This window comes from Miniopterus schreibersii, assembly GCF_964146895.1.
Source record: "Miniopterus schreibersii genome assembly, chromosome: 1".
NCBI classification, from domain to species: domain Eukaryota; kingdom Metazoa; phylum Chordata; class Mammalia; order Chiroptera; family Miniopteridae; genus Miniopterus; species Miniopterus schreibersii.
Genome location: NC_138101.1, coordinates 40,443,721 through 40,457,350, shown reverse-complemented (window position 1 = coordinate 40,457,350; position 13,630 = coordinate 40,443,721). Strand labels below are relative to the sequence as shown.

The 13,630-nt window shown below is 36.9% G+C and overlaps 1 protein-coding gene across 3 annotated transcripts in view; it reads left to right on the top strand.

Moving 5' to 3' along the window:
• Window positions 1-13,630, top strand: part of ADAMTS3 (ADAM metallopeptidase with thrombospondin type 1 motif 3) — a 213,835-nt gene that overhangs the window by 102,971 nt on the left and 97,234 nt on the right. For all 3 annotated transcript variants that reach the window (XM_081148290.1, XM_081148292.1, XM_081148291.1), the window contains one exon: window positions 8,365-8,521. In XM_081148290.1, coding sequence (XP_081004416.1) covers window positions 8,365-8,521 — 157 coding nt within the window. The remainder of the gene's footprint in view (window positions 1-8,364; window positions 8,522-13,630) is intronic.

The window sequence follows — 13,630 nt, the reverse complement described above, 5'->3', positions numbered from 1 at the left end:
TTATGAAATTGAGCCCCAAAAAGCTTAAATGACTTTTCAGAAGTCATATTAAGTAGTAGCAAAGCTATGACCAGAACCCAAATCTTGTGTAAACCAAGCGAGGTTCCTCCTTTATACCTTCTAAGACGAGGTAGGTTCATCTTATCTTTAAGCTTGGCAGTTAGGTATGTTAATGAAAAGATCATAAAGGAAATCTTGAGGATTTAATCAGAAGGGATCTACCAGTTTGCTGAATTGACCGTGTTTTTTAATAAATTGAATGTTTGCAGTATTTGATCTTGTTAGGGCTTTAGTTGTCTGACTTAAGTTTTTTCTTAGAGATTTTCTTTTATGTCCTCATAAACCTTATCATGGCTCAGGAAAATTACTCAGATAAAAATGCCTTAACATGAAAAATACAACATGAAAAGCCAGATATTGATCAGTTATGTAATGCACAGAATTTACAAAGTAAAAATGAACTAGTTTTTCAGGAGAAGCAAAACTGCCTTTTACTATAATGTGGGAGGTTTTTTTAAATTTATTTATATTTTTTCCTGGATTCTCACAGAGAAGACAGTGTAGGATTATAATACTGAGAGAGGTCCCCAACAACAACCATACTGTTACTGTTAGCTTTCTTGGCTCTCTTTTTGTGTACTCTCTTTCATCATAGGCTGATAGGTTAATACTTTATACAGTTGAATGAAAAAAGTCCTATTAGGGGCCCAAATAACGGTGGCCTGGCTTAATGGAGGCAGGGGCTGGTAATGGAGATTAGGGAAAATTAGTGGAACTGGACTGGATGCATAGGAAATCCTTCAGTCTTTAGGAAATTCTCCTAGAATTGTATTTTTTGCAATCTAGATTTTGATAAGAATCAGGCAGCAGAGTTTGGAGGCTATGCTCTCTAATGAAGGAACTGAATTGTTGATATCCAGTATAACTGATTAAGGTTCGATTGTTTGCCTTAGCAATTAATTGAATTGTGAGTCAAGGTAGCATAATCTATCCCTCCTCCCCCTTTTTTATTTTGAAATTTAGTACTCCTGCCATAATACCTGACTGACTGGAGGGCCTACTCATCCCCTTCGTGGAGGAGATTCTACAAACATACATTTAGTGTTAGTTTTCAGGGCATTGTGTTAGATGCTGTCGAGATTCAGAAGTCATCCAGAGGATCATTGTTGAATGGAATGGCAGCCAAACCCAATATAAATCTCACTTTAATCAGATTTATATTTTGATTTGGCTGACATTTTTTTCAACATTTCTTTATTTCTAGGCACTAGCACAGTTAACATAAAAAATTATAATAAAATATTAACAGTGATCAGTACCATAGAAATATTGATCAAATACTGACTGTCCAAAAAGAGTAAAAAATTTCTCCTGGCTTTGAAATAATTGAAGGCTTTATGGAAATCAGTGGCATGGCTTGGGGGGGGTGGTGTTTTAGCTACTTTTTAATCTTCATGAATTTTAGCCTAATGCATCCCATATAATTAAGCTTCTTTAATCTAAGTAGTGTTTTTGGTGAACAAATACAGGTTTGAATCTGTTCTCCTCTGTTTTCCAGCCCTTCTCAACTATTTTGCCTTCCGCAACCACTGTGCTGTAGAAATTTTGGGGATATCATTGAAATGCCCCCTGAAGTTCAGGAAAGATTTGGAATCCTCGTCATGTAATAATATCTGTCCACTTTAAGGATAAAGTGGAACCAGGCAATGTGTTCAGTTGGCACCTTGATACAATAAATGTTAGAGAAAGCAACGCAGTGAAACGGTGATTCTCAGAATGTGTTTTCTTGGAACCTTAGTGAGCTAAGATATAGCTGTTGAACCACTAAAGTATAATGATAGTTTTTTCAATATTACATACACATTCATTCTCTCGCACACATTAATATAAAATTTTCTCAGTGTCTCTTCCAGACATTTAAAACTAAATTAAGCTTAATTAAACTAGTTTAAAACTTAAACTAGACATTTAAAACTTATTACTGCTCTCCTATGCTATGTTAAAATTGTAGCCAGTTTAGCACAGCATAATGAATATGTAGTTCACTTCAGTTTGTTATTATATTACTTGGCACATATCTCCTGGCATTCCAAAAAAAGCTACCGAGCTCTACTCTCCTTCCTGAAAAGATTTGAGAATCACTGCAGTAAAACAATTTTGGGTGTCACAATTATAAATGAAACGTGTCCATAGCATAAGTTTTTTAGAATATCTGGCACAGGATTTTCAAGAAAATCTCAATAATTCTTGTTGGAATGCCTTTTAAAATGACTTCTCTACTGGTTTTCATTTTAAACCAAATCAAATACATTTTAGTCTTTTCTTCATGACTGATGTTTATTATTACCATCCTATAAAGGCTAGAACTTTATACTCGTTGTAGGGCTCTAACGTTTATAAGGGCACTCGTAGACATGATCTCATCTGAAACTCCCTGCGCCCCACACTCTGCTTTCCTTTGCCACTTGCACTCTGGTGAGGATTAGGGAGCCATCTAACCTGGTCTATAGGATGGGTGTCAGCTATGGCTTGAAGACCCCTCCCAGTGGGTAAGGAGTGTGGTCTTTGTGATAGCTCTTTCCATGCTCACAGGCTGTTTGGCTTAATTCTGAATTCTTGGCAATGTTTGAGTTGAGTGATGGAACTGGAAGAGACTACCAGACCAGAGGGGAGTAATGCAGCTGGATTTCTCGCATAGATCATTGTTTTCTAAAATCCCCTCTGAAATGCTGTCAGAGGGCCTGTGTGAAGACTTAATTAAAGCATAATAAGGTATGCTCAATATAATATGCTTAATGCCCTATTAAACATAAATACTGTAAAAATTATTCTGTGTTAAATTTTGGAAAATAACTTGAGAAATACAATAAATATTTTCTATTTGGTGCATGGGAGTAGAGAATGATAAATGTGCAGAGCTTTGTATTATAGAGGGAAATTTATGAAATGCTATCTTGATATCATATGTCATTTAAGTTAGCATTAAAGATGAATTAAAAAATGATTTTATCTGTTAAAACAGTCTCTTAGGACCATTTGTAATCATATGTGTGACATTTCTAATTTTTGTTGTTGTAATCCTCACCCGAGGATATTTTTTCATTGATTTTTAGAGAGATTGGAAGGGAGGGGGGAAAAAGTGAGAGAGAGAAACATCAGTGCGAGAGAGACACATTGATTGATTGCCTCCCACACAAACCCCGACCAGGGCAGGGATTGAACCAGCAACCCATGTACGTAGGTGCCCTTGACAAGGAATTGAACCCACAACCCTTTGGTGTGCAGACAATGTTCGAACCACTGAGCCACACCATCCAGGACACATTCTAAAATTTCTGAAGTTATACTTTAAAAGTTGTAAATTTCTGGCAGCATTATAAATAATACTAGTACTTAGCGTGCCATGGTCTGAGAGTTTTTGTTTTATACTTATTGGGTTGTATTCCTTCAAGTCTCTCTGTCATTGTATGTAATAAATATATCCTATGAAATAAAACTATGGGGACCTGAGAAAAGGGGAGTCGGTCATTTAATATTAGGGCCGGACAATGCATTGTCTTTGAGCTTCCAAAATATTTGTTGAATGAGTGACTACCTAAGTGACTATCTTAGTGGATAAAAGAGACTTTAATACTTAATTACTAGTATTGATGATTCCCCCCCTACTAACTATGCATGAGTAGTTTTGTTTAAAAATACGGGCACTTTTAAAATAATTGCTCCATTTTGGTAGCTACTGAGGGGAAAAATCAATAGTGTGGTGGGAAGGGCAGCAGAAGAGTCTAACTGTAATGGTTCCGTATAGTCTAGAATCTGAAATATATGTGGCTTTATCACCTACTCTTTCCATAAGTCTTTGTAACGTCTCTTCAGCCCCCGTTACTCTAATTAGGCAAGTTTGATGTCTAATTTCCTCCTCACAGTCTTCGTTCTTGGTTGTTCTTCATTGCAGTTACTTTTACTTCACCAAAACTCTCCTACTTAGATACCATGGCACTCTACTCTGCTTTCCTCCCATCTCTCTTGCCATTCTTTTCCAATTTCCCTCTAAGATGTTTTATTTTTACTTGTCCATTTCTTACATTACTTTCTTCTCCCACCCTCCCTAAAATGTTAGGCGCCTACTTTGAGCCAGTCATTGCTCTGGGCCCTGGGAAACAGCTGTGATATGTCAAAGCCCATCCTTGATGAAAATTATGCTCCAAGGGTGACAATCATCAAGGTGATGCCTTTAAGGGGAAAAAAAGAGGCTGGAATAGTGAGTGAAGAGGAAGCTAATTCATATGGGTGGAGTTAATATGTGGGTCCAGGGCCCATGTGGCTGGTGCAGAAGAGGAAGGTATGAAACAGGAGCCTGAAAAATAGACAAGGCCAGGCCATGTAGGCCTTTGTAGGCCGTGGTCCAGAGTTCAGATTTTAGGAATTTCCTGTATAGTAGGTTGAGGTGATAAAAGTTCTCCATAGCCTTGTTTCCCAGAACTGCCCGGCAGAGACCCTTCTCTGAGTGAATGGGGCACTCACTGCCCTCAAGCACTTTTGCACTTCAGATCCTTTGCTCAAACCTGAACGGTCTCACTTCTAATGCCTTCTGTCACCCACCAGCATGACAATACTCCCACCTTTTCAAGACCACCACAAGTTGAAACATTCTTTATCTCCTCAGTATACCATTCTTTCATGTAGTTTTTCATCAAAAATGTCCTGAAGACATGTTTTGTGCCAGCCTTTGTGTGGTGATTAAGAAGACAAAGGTGAATTAAGATAGACAAGTCTGCTTCAAGAGCTGCCAGTGCCTTGAGGAGACAGAACAGTAAATGCGGCATGTAGGTGAAACAGCCACGAATTTGTGTGAAGGGCCATGAAAGAAAAGAACGCATTGTTCTGAGTCAGAATGATTGACTGAGATGGGTCCTAATTTACTTGGGGGTAGCTAATCTATGTGGGGAAAAGGGAGTCAGAATCATTTTTAAGGAATTAACATTTAAGCTGAGACTTGGAGGGGAAAAAATTAGCTAAGGGAAATATGGCATGGTGGGAGAAGGGAGCTCTAAAGAGAACCAACAGCCTTTCAAAGGCTTGAAGCTATAAAGAGCTTGAGAACATCTAAGGAAAATCTAAACTCATCAAAGGTCTCTAATTTGGGGGCATAGTGAGGAGGTGAGAATGGCACTGCTTGAGGTTGTAGGGCAGGGCCAGGTGATCCAGGCCTTGAAGGCTATGGTAGAGAGTGTGGTTTTAAGTGCAATGAGAAGCAATTGAAATGTTTTAAACAAAAGAGTGGCATGGTTTTGTTTGAAGTTGAGACTGCCATCTGTTCATCAAAATCCATGTGTCTTTTCTCCCTGGGCACACAGCCAGATTTCATTTCCTGGCTCTCTTTGCAGTTGGCTCTGTATCCTACCCATGGAAGTAAGTGGTAGTGGTGAACACCAGGACTAAGGCTAGCTCACAACAACCTCCCATGTGGGCTTCCTCCTGCTGTTTCCCCTTCTGACTGGGCAAACTTGGGAGCCCATATTGAAATATCAGAGCATCACCCTCCACCTGGACACCTGTGTGGAGCAGAACCTCCTCCCAGCTCACCTAGAACTGCCCTGAACTTTTATGTGAGCCAGAAGGAGGTACCTGATGTTTCAGCTGTTCATGCACATTCACTCCACTCCTTACCACATTTTAGTTTATCTAAAATTAATACGGTATTTTGAAAGAACCATTTGGCTGCTGTGCTTGGTAAAAATGTGAGACAGTGTGAACAACAGCAGAGGCCAAAGTGAAGTCCCATTGTGACCGAGACTAGGGAGATTTCAGTTAAAACAGATTTTAGATAATTTTGGATTTAGATTCAACAGCTCCTACTGATAGTTTGCTATGTTTAATACGATTGAGGGTAAAAACTCACTAAATTTGACTCTCAACTGCTGTATCACTCACTTTCTGGAGTTTCCATAGCATACCTCATTGAATACCTTTAGGCATATATTTTGTTTCTTTGACTAGATTGCCCTCAACTGGAGGCAAACAAACCATGTCTTTGAGAATTTTTTTTTACACCGTAGTGTCTAGTACAGTACTTTAAAAAAAAATTAACTTTATTTAAATTAATGAATAAAAGAGTAGACTCTCAGATTTTCTGTCCATGGAATTATTGGAGGTCACATGACCCAGCTCTTACCTTGCTAATGATATTGCCTCAACCTGGCTTAAATTTTCACTACCTTCTAAGGGAAGTGTTCAGCTGTGTTAGGTTTTGTTTTGCTTGTGGTCTAGTGGGAAAAGTAACATCATGGAACCTGGAATTTGAATGTTTGCAATAGAAGGTATGGAGAAATGTCTTTTAAAGGCATGCAGGCTAATCTTCACTGCCTACCCCATCACTTTCAAGTGTCCCCCAAAGCCATTGCTCTTTGCTCAGAGTTGCTGAATGCTTCAGTGACTACTATTTCCATCCAGAGTTAGGCACTCACCTGGGAGAATCATTATAATCTATGAAGAATCTCAAGATAGGAGGAAGTTACATGTTTACTGTATTTGTGCTTAGTTTAGGTGTGTTTTATGAACATTATTAACCCATCCATACCTGACAAAGGCAAAACCAGTGATGTTAAAATGACTGGTAAGAAGGCATGTAAGAGTATGACACCGATGCATAATAAAAGTGACATTTGAAAAGCATGAGATCAGTGTTGGAAATTGTATTTGTAAAGGAGATGAGTCCATTGACAGTAAAAGCAACTCTGAAGGGTAAAGATGTAATCCGGCCACTTGTGAGAACACTGCATTTCACAGTACAGGAGTGGGGAATAAGTAATTGGCCAGATGAGAAAACAACTCCAGATGCTGGAGTGTGTGTGTGGCAGATTTATGCATACTATTGAATACTCGCTAGCTCACTGTTCTTTTTAGTTAAGGCCAGAGTTTCTTTAAGATAGTAAGGACTAAGCGTGGTGAAAGGACTTTGGTACTATTTTCTTGTAAGACATGGCCCCCTAGGTTCAAGCGCTCTTTATATGTACACAGCATCTAGATGGGTATAGAATTGGCATCTGGAGACACCATGGCTGGTAAGATTTCCCTGTAAGGCTTACTCAGGGGAAGGAGGGGATAGCATGTATGTAGCTGTTGGTAGAAGTCAGAATGGAAAGGAGACAGAAGACAGATATGAATGTAGTAGAAGAGCTACAGTCAGAGGTGTATTACTGAAAACAAATGCTCTTTGGTAAGGTGTACCTACCTTTCGTTTCTGTGTTGTTTGATACCAGAGTGGTAGAGACATTAGACCAACATGAATTAGAAAGGTTGAGAACCTCCCCTCCCCTATCATGTTCCATAAAGGCCAGTGACCTGTGAAAATATAAAATAAGTTAAGGACCTCAGAAGAAAAATACGACTAACTTCTTGATTGGATATATTTTTTTGAAATAATTATAATTCCCACATTAACACATTATTTCTTCAGATTTGTTTTCAAGTAAATAGACAGAAATTTAAATTAATACACATATTAATGTATGACCTTTAAAGTAGATAAATGTAACTATTTGACTATAATATAGACTTGATACTTAAGGAAGAACAAATTTCAAATCAAACAGTCATTTCGCTTCTCCTATCTTACTGAATTTAGTCCTAGTGTTTTCTAAATAAACAAAAGATGAAACAGTGAGAAAAAGACACTGAATAAAGAGGTGGGAAGAATTAAATGTAAAGATAATCTTTTCAGTGTAAAAGGGTGAAACTTGAGAAGGAAAACAATATATATAAACTCATGAGGCTAGACTAAGGTAGAACAAATATGAGTTAGTTCATATTACTGAAATTAGAAAGTTGGCGTTTTCGGTGAAGCAGAGGAGGCTAATTAAAGGGGGAAGTAAGTCTATGTCCTGAGTGCACTGTGGGCTTACTCCTGTCCAGTGCAGTGGTATGAAAAGAAGATGTAAATGAGTTAAAAAAACAGGTAACAGGCATGGGCAGAAGCGCCTATGAGTTGTTACAGGAACCTAAAGATGTTCCTGGAGTTCGCACACTCCGTGAGATTTCTTTTAGAGATAAAATGCCAAGTAGAAGATACCTATGCAGTTCCTTTGCAGTCTGATGAGATGTATACGTTGTATGATTTTCTTATTCTTGCCCAGTATAAAGTTCTTGTTCTACCTTAAATGAATTTTTATTCCTTTCACACATGAATTTATACCTCATGTGAATTACTGATATAACACCTTAAGCATTTCACATTTATAGCCCAAAGTGGAAGGACAGAGCATTAGTTTTCACAAATTATATTTTTACCTCTTAAAAAAAAGGTACTTGTGAGGTAAAGGGGGTAGATGTTTCTCTAAAAATTAACACATTTTATGCTTCCTCTAGGCCGGAATGATAAAAAGTGATGATGATGAATATTTCATTGAACCCTTGGAAAGAGGTAAGCAGATGGAGGAAGAAGAGGGAAGGATTCATGTTGTCTACAAGAGATCGGCAGTAGAACGGGCTCCCGTGGACATGGCCAAAGACTTCTACTACCGAGGTAGGCGCTCTGGCAAGGCTTAATAACTAACTGTAATTTTAAGATATGATGAAAGCAACTCTCTCATCAGTTAAGAGAATGTGATTGTCATGTGCTCTTATATAATGTGGAGGTAGCAGAAGAGGTTTGCAGTATTTATAAAAAATGAAATGTGGCTTGCCTTTCTAAAAATGCATATAGGGCCCTGACTGGTGCAGCTCAGTTGGTTGGGCATTGGCCCAGGCATCAGAAGGTTGCCAGTTCAATTCCCAGTCAGGGCACATCCCCCGGAGCGGGTGTGCAGGAGGCAGCCAATCCATGTTTCTCTCTCTCTCCTCCTCTCCCCTCCTCAGTCTCTAAAAATCAATAAAAATATTAAAAACATTTTAAAAAATGCATATAGGAATATATGCTATAGGCATTATTTTGTTCCAGTGCATCATTGTATCCCCAGTGTTTTTTATTATTTCTTTTAGAAGTTTCACATTAAAACTATAATTTCTCTAGCTTATATTAAAATTTGAAAATATTTGTGCTTCCTAGAAGTATCTAAGTTATGCTTTATTAATATTACTTAAAAACCATTATAATAGACATATTGACATGGCAAAGAGTTGTGTTTTGTTTTAAAACCATTGTGATAGGTATATTTGAAAATAAGTATGCTATTTGACTTGAAGGTCTATTTTCTAAAGCTTTTTACATGTGGAGAAGACAATGAGTTGAATGCTTCTGTTGAATTTTATTTCAAAGTAGCCTGGACCACTAAAGTCAAATTAAATTATGGCACTTGAATATTTTTGTTTATTTTAATGAAATCTGAAAGTAACGGCATTAAAGAGATATTTTTGGGTGTAAAATTGGGTATAAAAGTTTCCTGTATGAAGAAGAAAGGAAAATGGGGAATCTGTGTTTTAAACCAAATCTCAAAAAGTCTATATTTACCTTTGCCAGGCCAACTTTCTGAATTTCCGGTAATGGAAGTTTCCCCTAGGGAGATTTCAAGGATACAGATAATTTTCTTAATTGTGTTCAAGATTAGGAGTTGTTACCTAGTTATTATTTTGATCTTCAGATGCCACCAGCTTCCTTTAATATGCTGTTCTCATGGACTCATAAAATTTAAAATTAATTTAAAATGAATATGGCCTGAACATTTTTTGAAAAAGTTTCTGATTTGAAACAAAAAGTCTGTAATAATAGATATAGTATGAAATGTGTGCCTATCCTAGAGGGTCACTGTGGTGTAACAAAGAGAAGACACTGTAGTTAGATCCACAGGTGTAGGTAGTAGCTCTACAACATCAAGTTCTGTTTACCTTAAGTTAATTCTTTTCTGAGTTTCTTTACCTGTGAATGGAGTTAAAATACATTGCACAATTGTAATAAATATTAGAAATGACATATGCTTAATCAGTGCTGGATGTTGTTTTGTTATTAATTATTAGTATTCATTATTTCGTGCAAAAGGTTTACATGTTAGGAGTTTTGTTGAAGTTGAATAGTTAGACATCTCTCCTCTTCACTTGAATACATTACTGTGAATTCTCATTTATATTTTCATGTTTTAAAAAATGCCATTCTAAATCAAAGGACTAGTTATGTCAAAGGATCGACAGTAGGATACAGTGCTTTTTCTATAGTTTTGGCTGTTATACATTAATCATATCTCATATCCCTTTTGAGGCAACAGTTAAATATCTTTTAGAAAAGCATAGCTCACATGTTGTGGAATCATACTGGAAGACTGGAGATGAGATTAGTCACTGTGACTGTCTTTCTGTTTGCTCCATCTGTCACACCTATTGTTTACCAAGCTGTATCCTGTTGCTCCATTTCAATCCCTGACGGTATCTATTTCTGTAAATATCAGCTCTGGTACTTTTTATTAGTTTGCTATTTATAGGGACGAAGAGAAGATTATTTTTTCTTGAAATAAGAAAATTGTGAGAAATAATATGTTTAATACCTATTGTCTTTTTTTTATGTTAGATTAGAGAAAATAATTTAGTAGTCATGGTATATTAGTATAAAATAATTGAATGGGATTAAGGTAATTTGAGAGATTAATTTTTAAAATTATTTAAAATTTTATAGCATCAAAATCAGCATACCCAAATTTTATAATCTAGACACTAAGACTGTTTATTTTGCATTTTGCACTCATGAATGGAAAAGATTGCCATAAATGAGAGTAATAACATTTTGGAAAGGTTCTCAATGGTCATGGGCGAAAGCAAAAGGTATTCCTTTGTTGACTCTCAATTACCTTGAAACTTGAGCCAAAATAGAACTATTCAGTTCTCTTAGAATGTTCCATGATAAAACCTAATATGAGCTTAACAATTTTTATTTTCTTATGAAGTTCTGATTGAACTGAGTTACTGGTGATTCTCCTTTTGAGAATCTTAAATTGTAATCATATATTTTAGAAGTGTAAATCTCTTCCCTGGTTAAAAAGAGATTCAGATTTAGAACTGTAAGTGTGCCATACTACAACTTTTAAATTCTTCTTTTAACTCCTTAGTTATAGGAACTGAGAGCCATGCTTTTTCATGGACTAAATACAGCTAAAAATTAAGAATATATTTTTATACTATAGTCCATCATTTTAAAATGTAAAATCGAACAGGTTCTAGGAATAGAAAGGCATATTTATTTATAAATGAAAAGCATAGTATAATATAAAATAGCACTTTTTCTGGATCAATTCAGTATATCATTTTAGGAAACATGAGGTTTTTCCTTAAAATTTATAAGAGGAAAAAATACATAAGACTTACTTAGAAACAAATGCATTTGAGGGCCATGGTCTTCATAAAGTCATCAGGAGGGGTTTTGAGCTAAGCAAGGCACTCTGACCCTACAGTTTCATCAGCAGGGCCCCTGTACTGATAGACTGCATTTTGCTAGTTGTCACAGTAATTGCCTGGCTACATTTCTTGCTTTGTCAGCTTGGCAGCTCAGAACTGCCATTCGTTTGAGGTCTGTAGATTGTTGCAAGCATTCTAAATTAAAACCAATTATGATATGAACTAGGGGAGTAGTAGTGAGATAGAGAGAAGGAGTCTGATTGGATTGAGATTGAAGTAGAATTAATGGGGTTAATTGTTGGAGTACACATTAGGGTTGGAGAGAGAGAGACAGTGACCAAGGATGACTTGGACTTCTAATCTGGAAGACTAGAGAATTATCTTTCCAGAATTGGGGTATTCAAAATGAGAACTAGAAATAAGCTTGATGGAGGATGACAAGTTGGAATACATTAGAACATACTGCGTTTTGAAGATAAATTGCAACAGTGGGTGAAGTAAAAAATGCGTAGTATATTTTCATAATCACGTCCCAGCGTCAGTGCGTGGCCTTTTATACATGTTACGGTAGGGGTGGGTAAAGGTAGCTTCCGAGTCAGGGGAGAGCTGTTGGCTTGTGGCTGCTCCGAGTGCCTCTGCTTGCCTTCCACTTCTCATTCTCAGGGCTGTGTCGTTGAGGATCAGAAGCTGTACAATGCACAGAATTGGAAACCCATGAAAGATGCTTGCTACCTATCACTGTAGGAGCGGAGAACATTATGTCCTCAGAAAAACAAGAACTAAAAATAAAAATTATGTTTCTCCTACACTCAGGAACCCTAAGCTCTTTCACCTGGATGAATGCCAACATCTATTTCTATTCCTTCCTCTAAAAAGATTTATCTGGGTTTCCAATAAAAGCCACAGCTTTGAACCTATTGAGGTAATATATTGTGTGGTACAACTCAACAACAAAACCCCCCCTAACCATTCCCACATATTGCACAGATTCTCTTTCTTTGTCTCTTAATAGGGAAGTTGTGTTGTTTTTGAAAAATATGAAGAGCTGTTTAAACATATATTGAACTCAGAAAATCACAGATACAGTGTTCTGCTTCAGAATTACTCTTTTAAAATTATAAACCTGAAGCAGTTTTAAATTTGGTAGTATAAATATTCTCTTCCCTTGTAGTTCTGGCAGGTATTCATGACGCAGAGCACTGTCAGTTTCTCACAAAAACATACCACCTTTTTTATTAAACAACAACATACACTTGGCGTGCTTATGATAGCGAAACCTGTCTACTTCGTCATGGAGGGAGAGTTGAATTTCCTTCATTTTCTGAGTCCTGCTTTGGGAGTATGGAATTCACATCCATTTTTGGCATGTTTAGTTTGGACAAAATTATTTTATATTTTATGGTCTTTGAATTTTTACTTGTTAACAACATGGCTAGTAAACCATTAAAGGGTCATAAAGTTCACCTCCACCATTAAATCAGTCATCAGTTTAAGCTCAGATAAAAACAAAACAAAACAAAACAAAATATACCACTGACCATCTCTTAAGGATGTGTACATTGTCATTAATAAACAAGTTCGCTTTAGGCAGTCTATGTTTTTGGGGTTTTTTTGGGGGCGGGGGGCAGCTGTTACTTGTATGACATCATTCAGCTTTTCATATTTTTTATTTAATCCCTAGGCGCTTAGGCTTCTCCCTTCCAATTACAAACTATTCATTCACCAGAAGCTTTGTGTTAAAGTAATTTTTGTAATTACTTCCTACCAGTGGGAAACAAGGAATAGTAAGCCTTTATCTCCTGGCTTCCTTTCAGGATTTTCATTTTCCTGCATGAACCCAAGTGCTTGGGACGCTGGTGTGGTTGTCATGGTGCTGTGAAGGGGCCTTTGTCCCAGGTGGGAAACATGTACAAGTCTGAAATGATTTGGGAGTTGCTCCTGGTTGCTGGGGAATGAAACTATGAAATGAGAACCGGAATAATGGGAAGACTATTCCTTATTTTCGTGGTGCTAGGAACTTCCTAGGCACAGAGTCCTTCCTTGAATCTGTAGACACTCAATAGGTGCTAAAACCCTTTGTAATTGCAAGTTCTCATGACCTGTGCCCTGATCAAAGGGAAACATTGATAGGCTTGTAATACAAATGCACACACATATAGTAAACAAAAGACATTCATTTAGCAGATTTTTAAAAATTAAATGAAGCATGGAACATAGTATGTATAAATCATTAAGATCTGTCAAGGAACAACCATTCTTTTAGGTAGATGTTAAATGATAAAATTTTCACGACTGTGTAGTTTAGTTTGTAATCTGA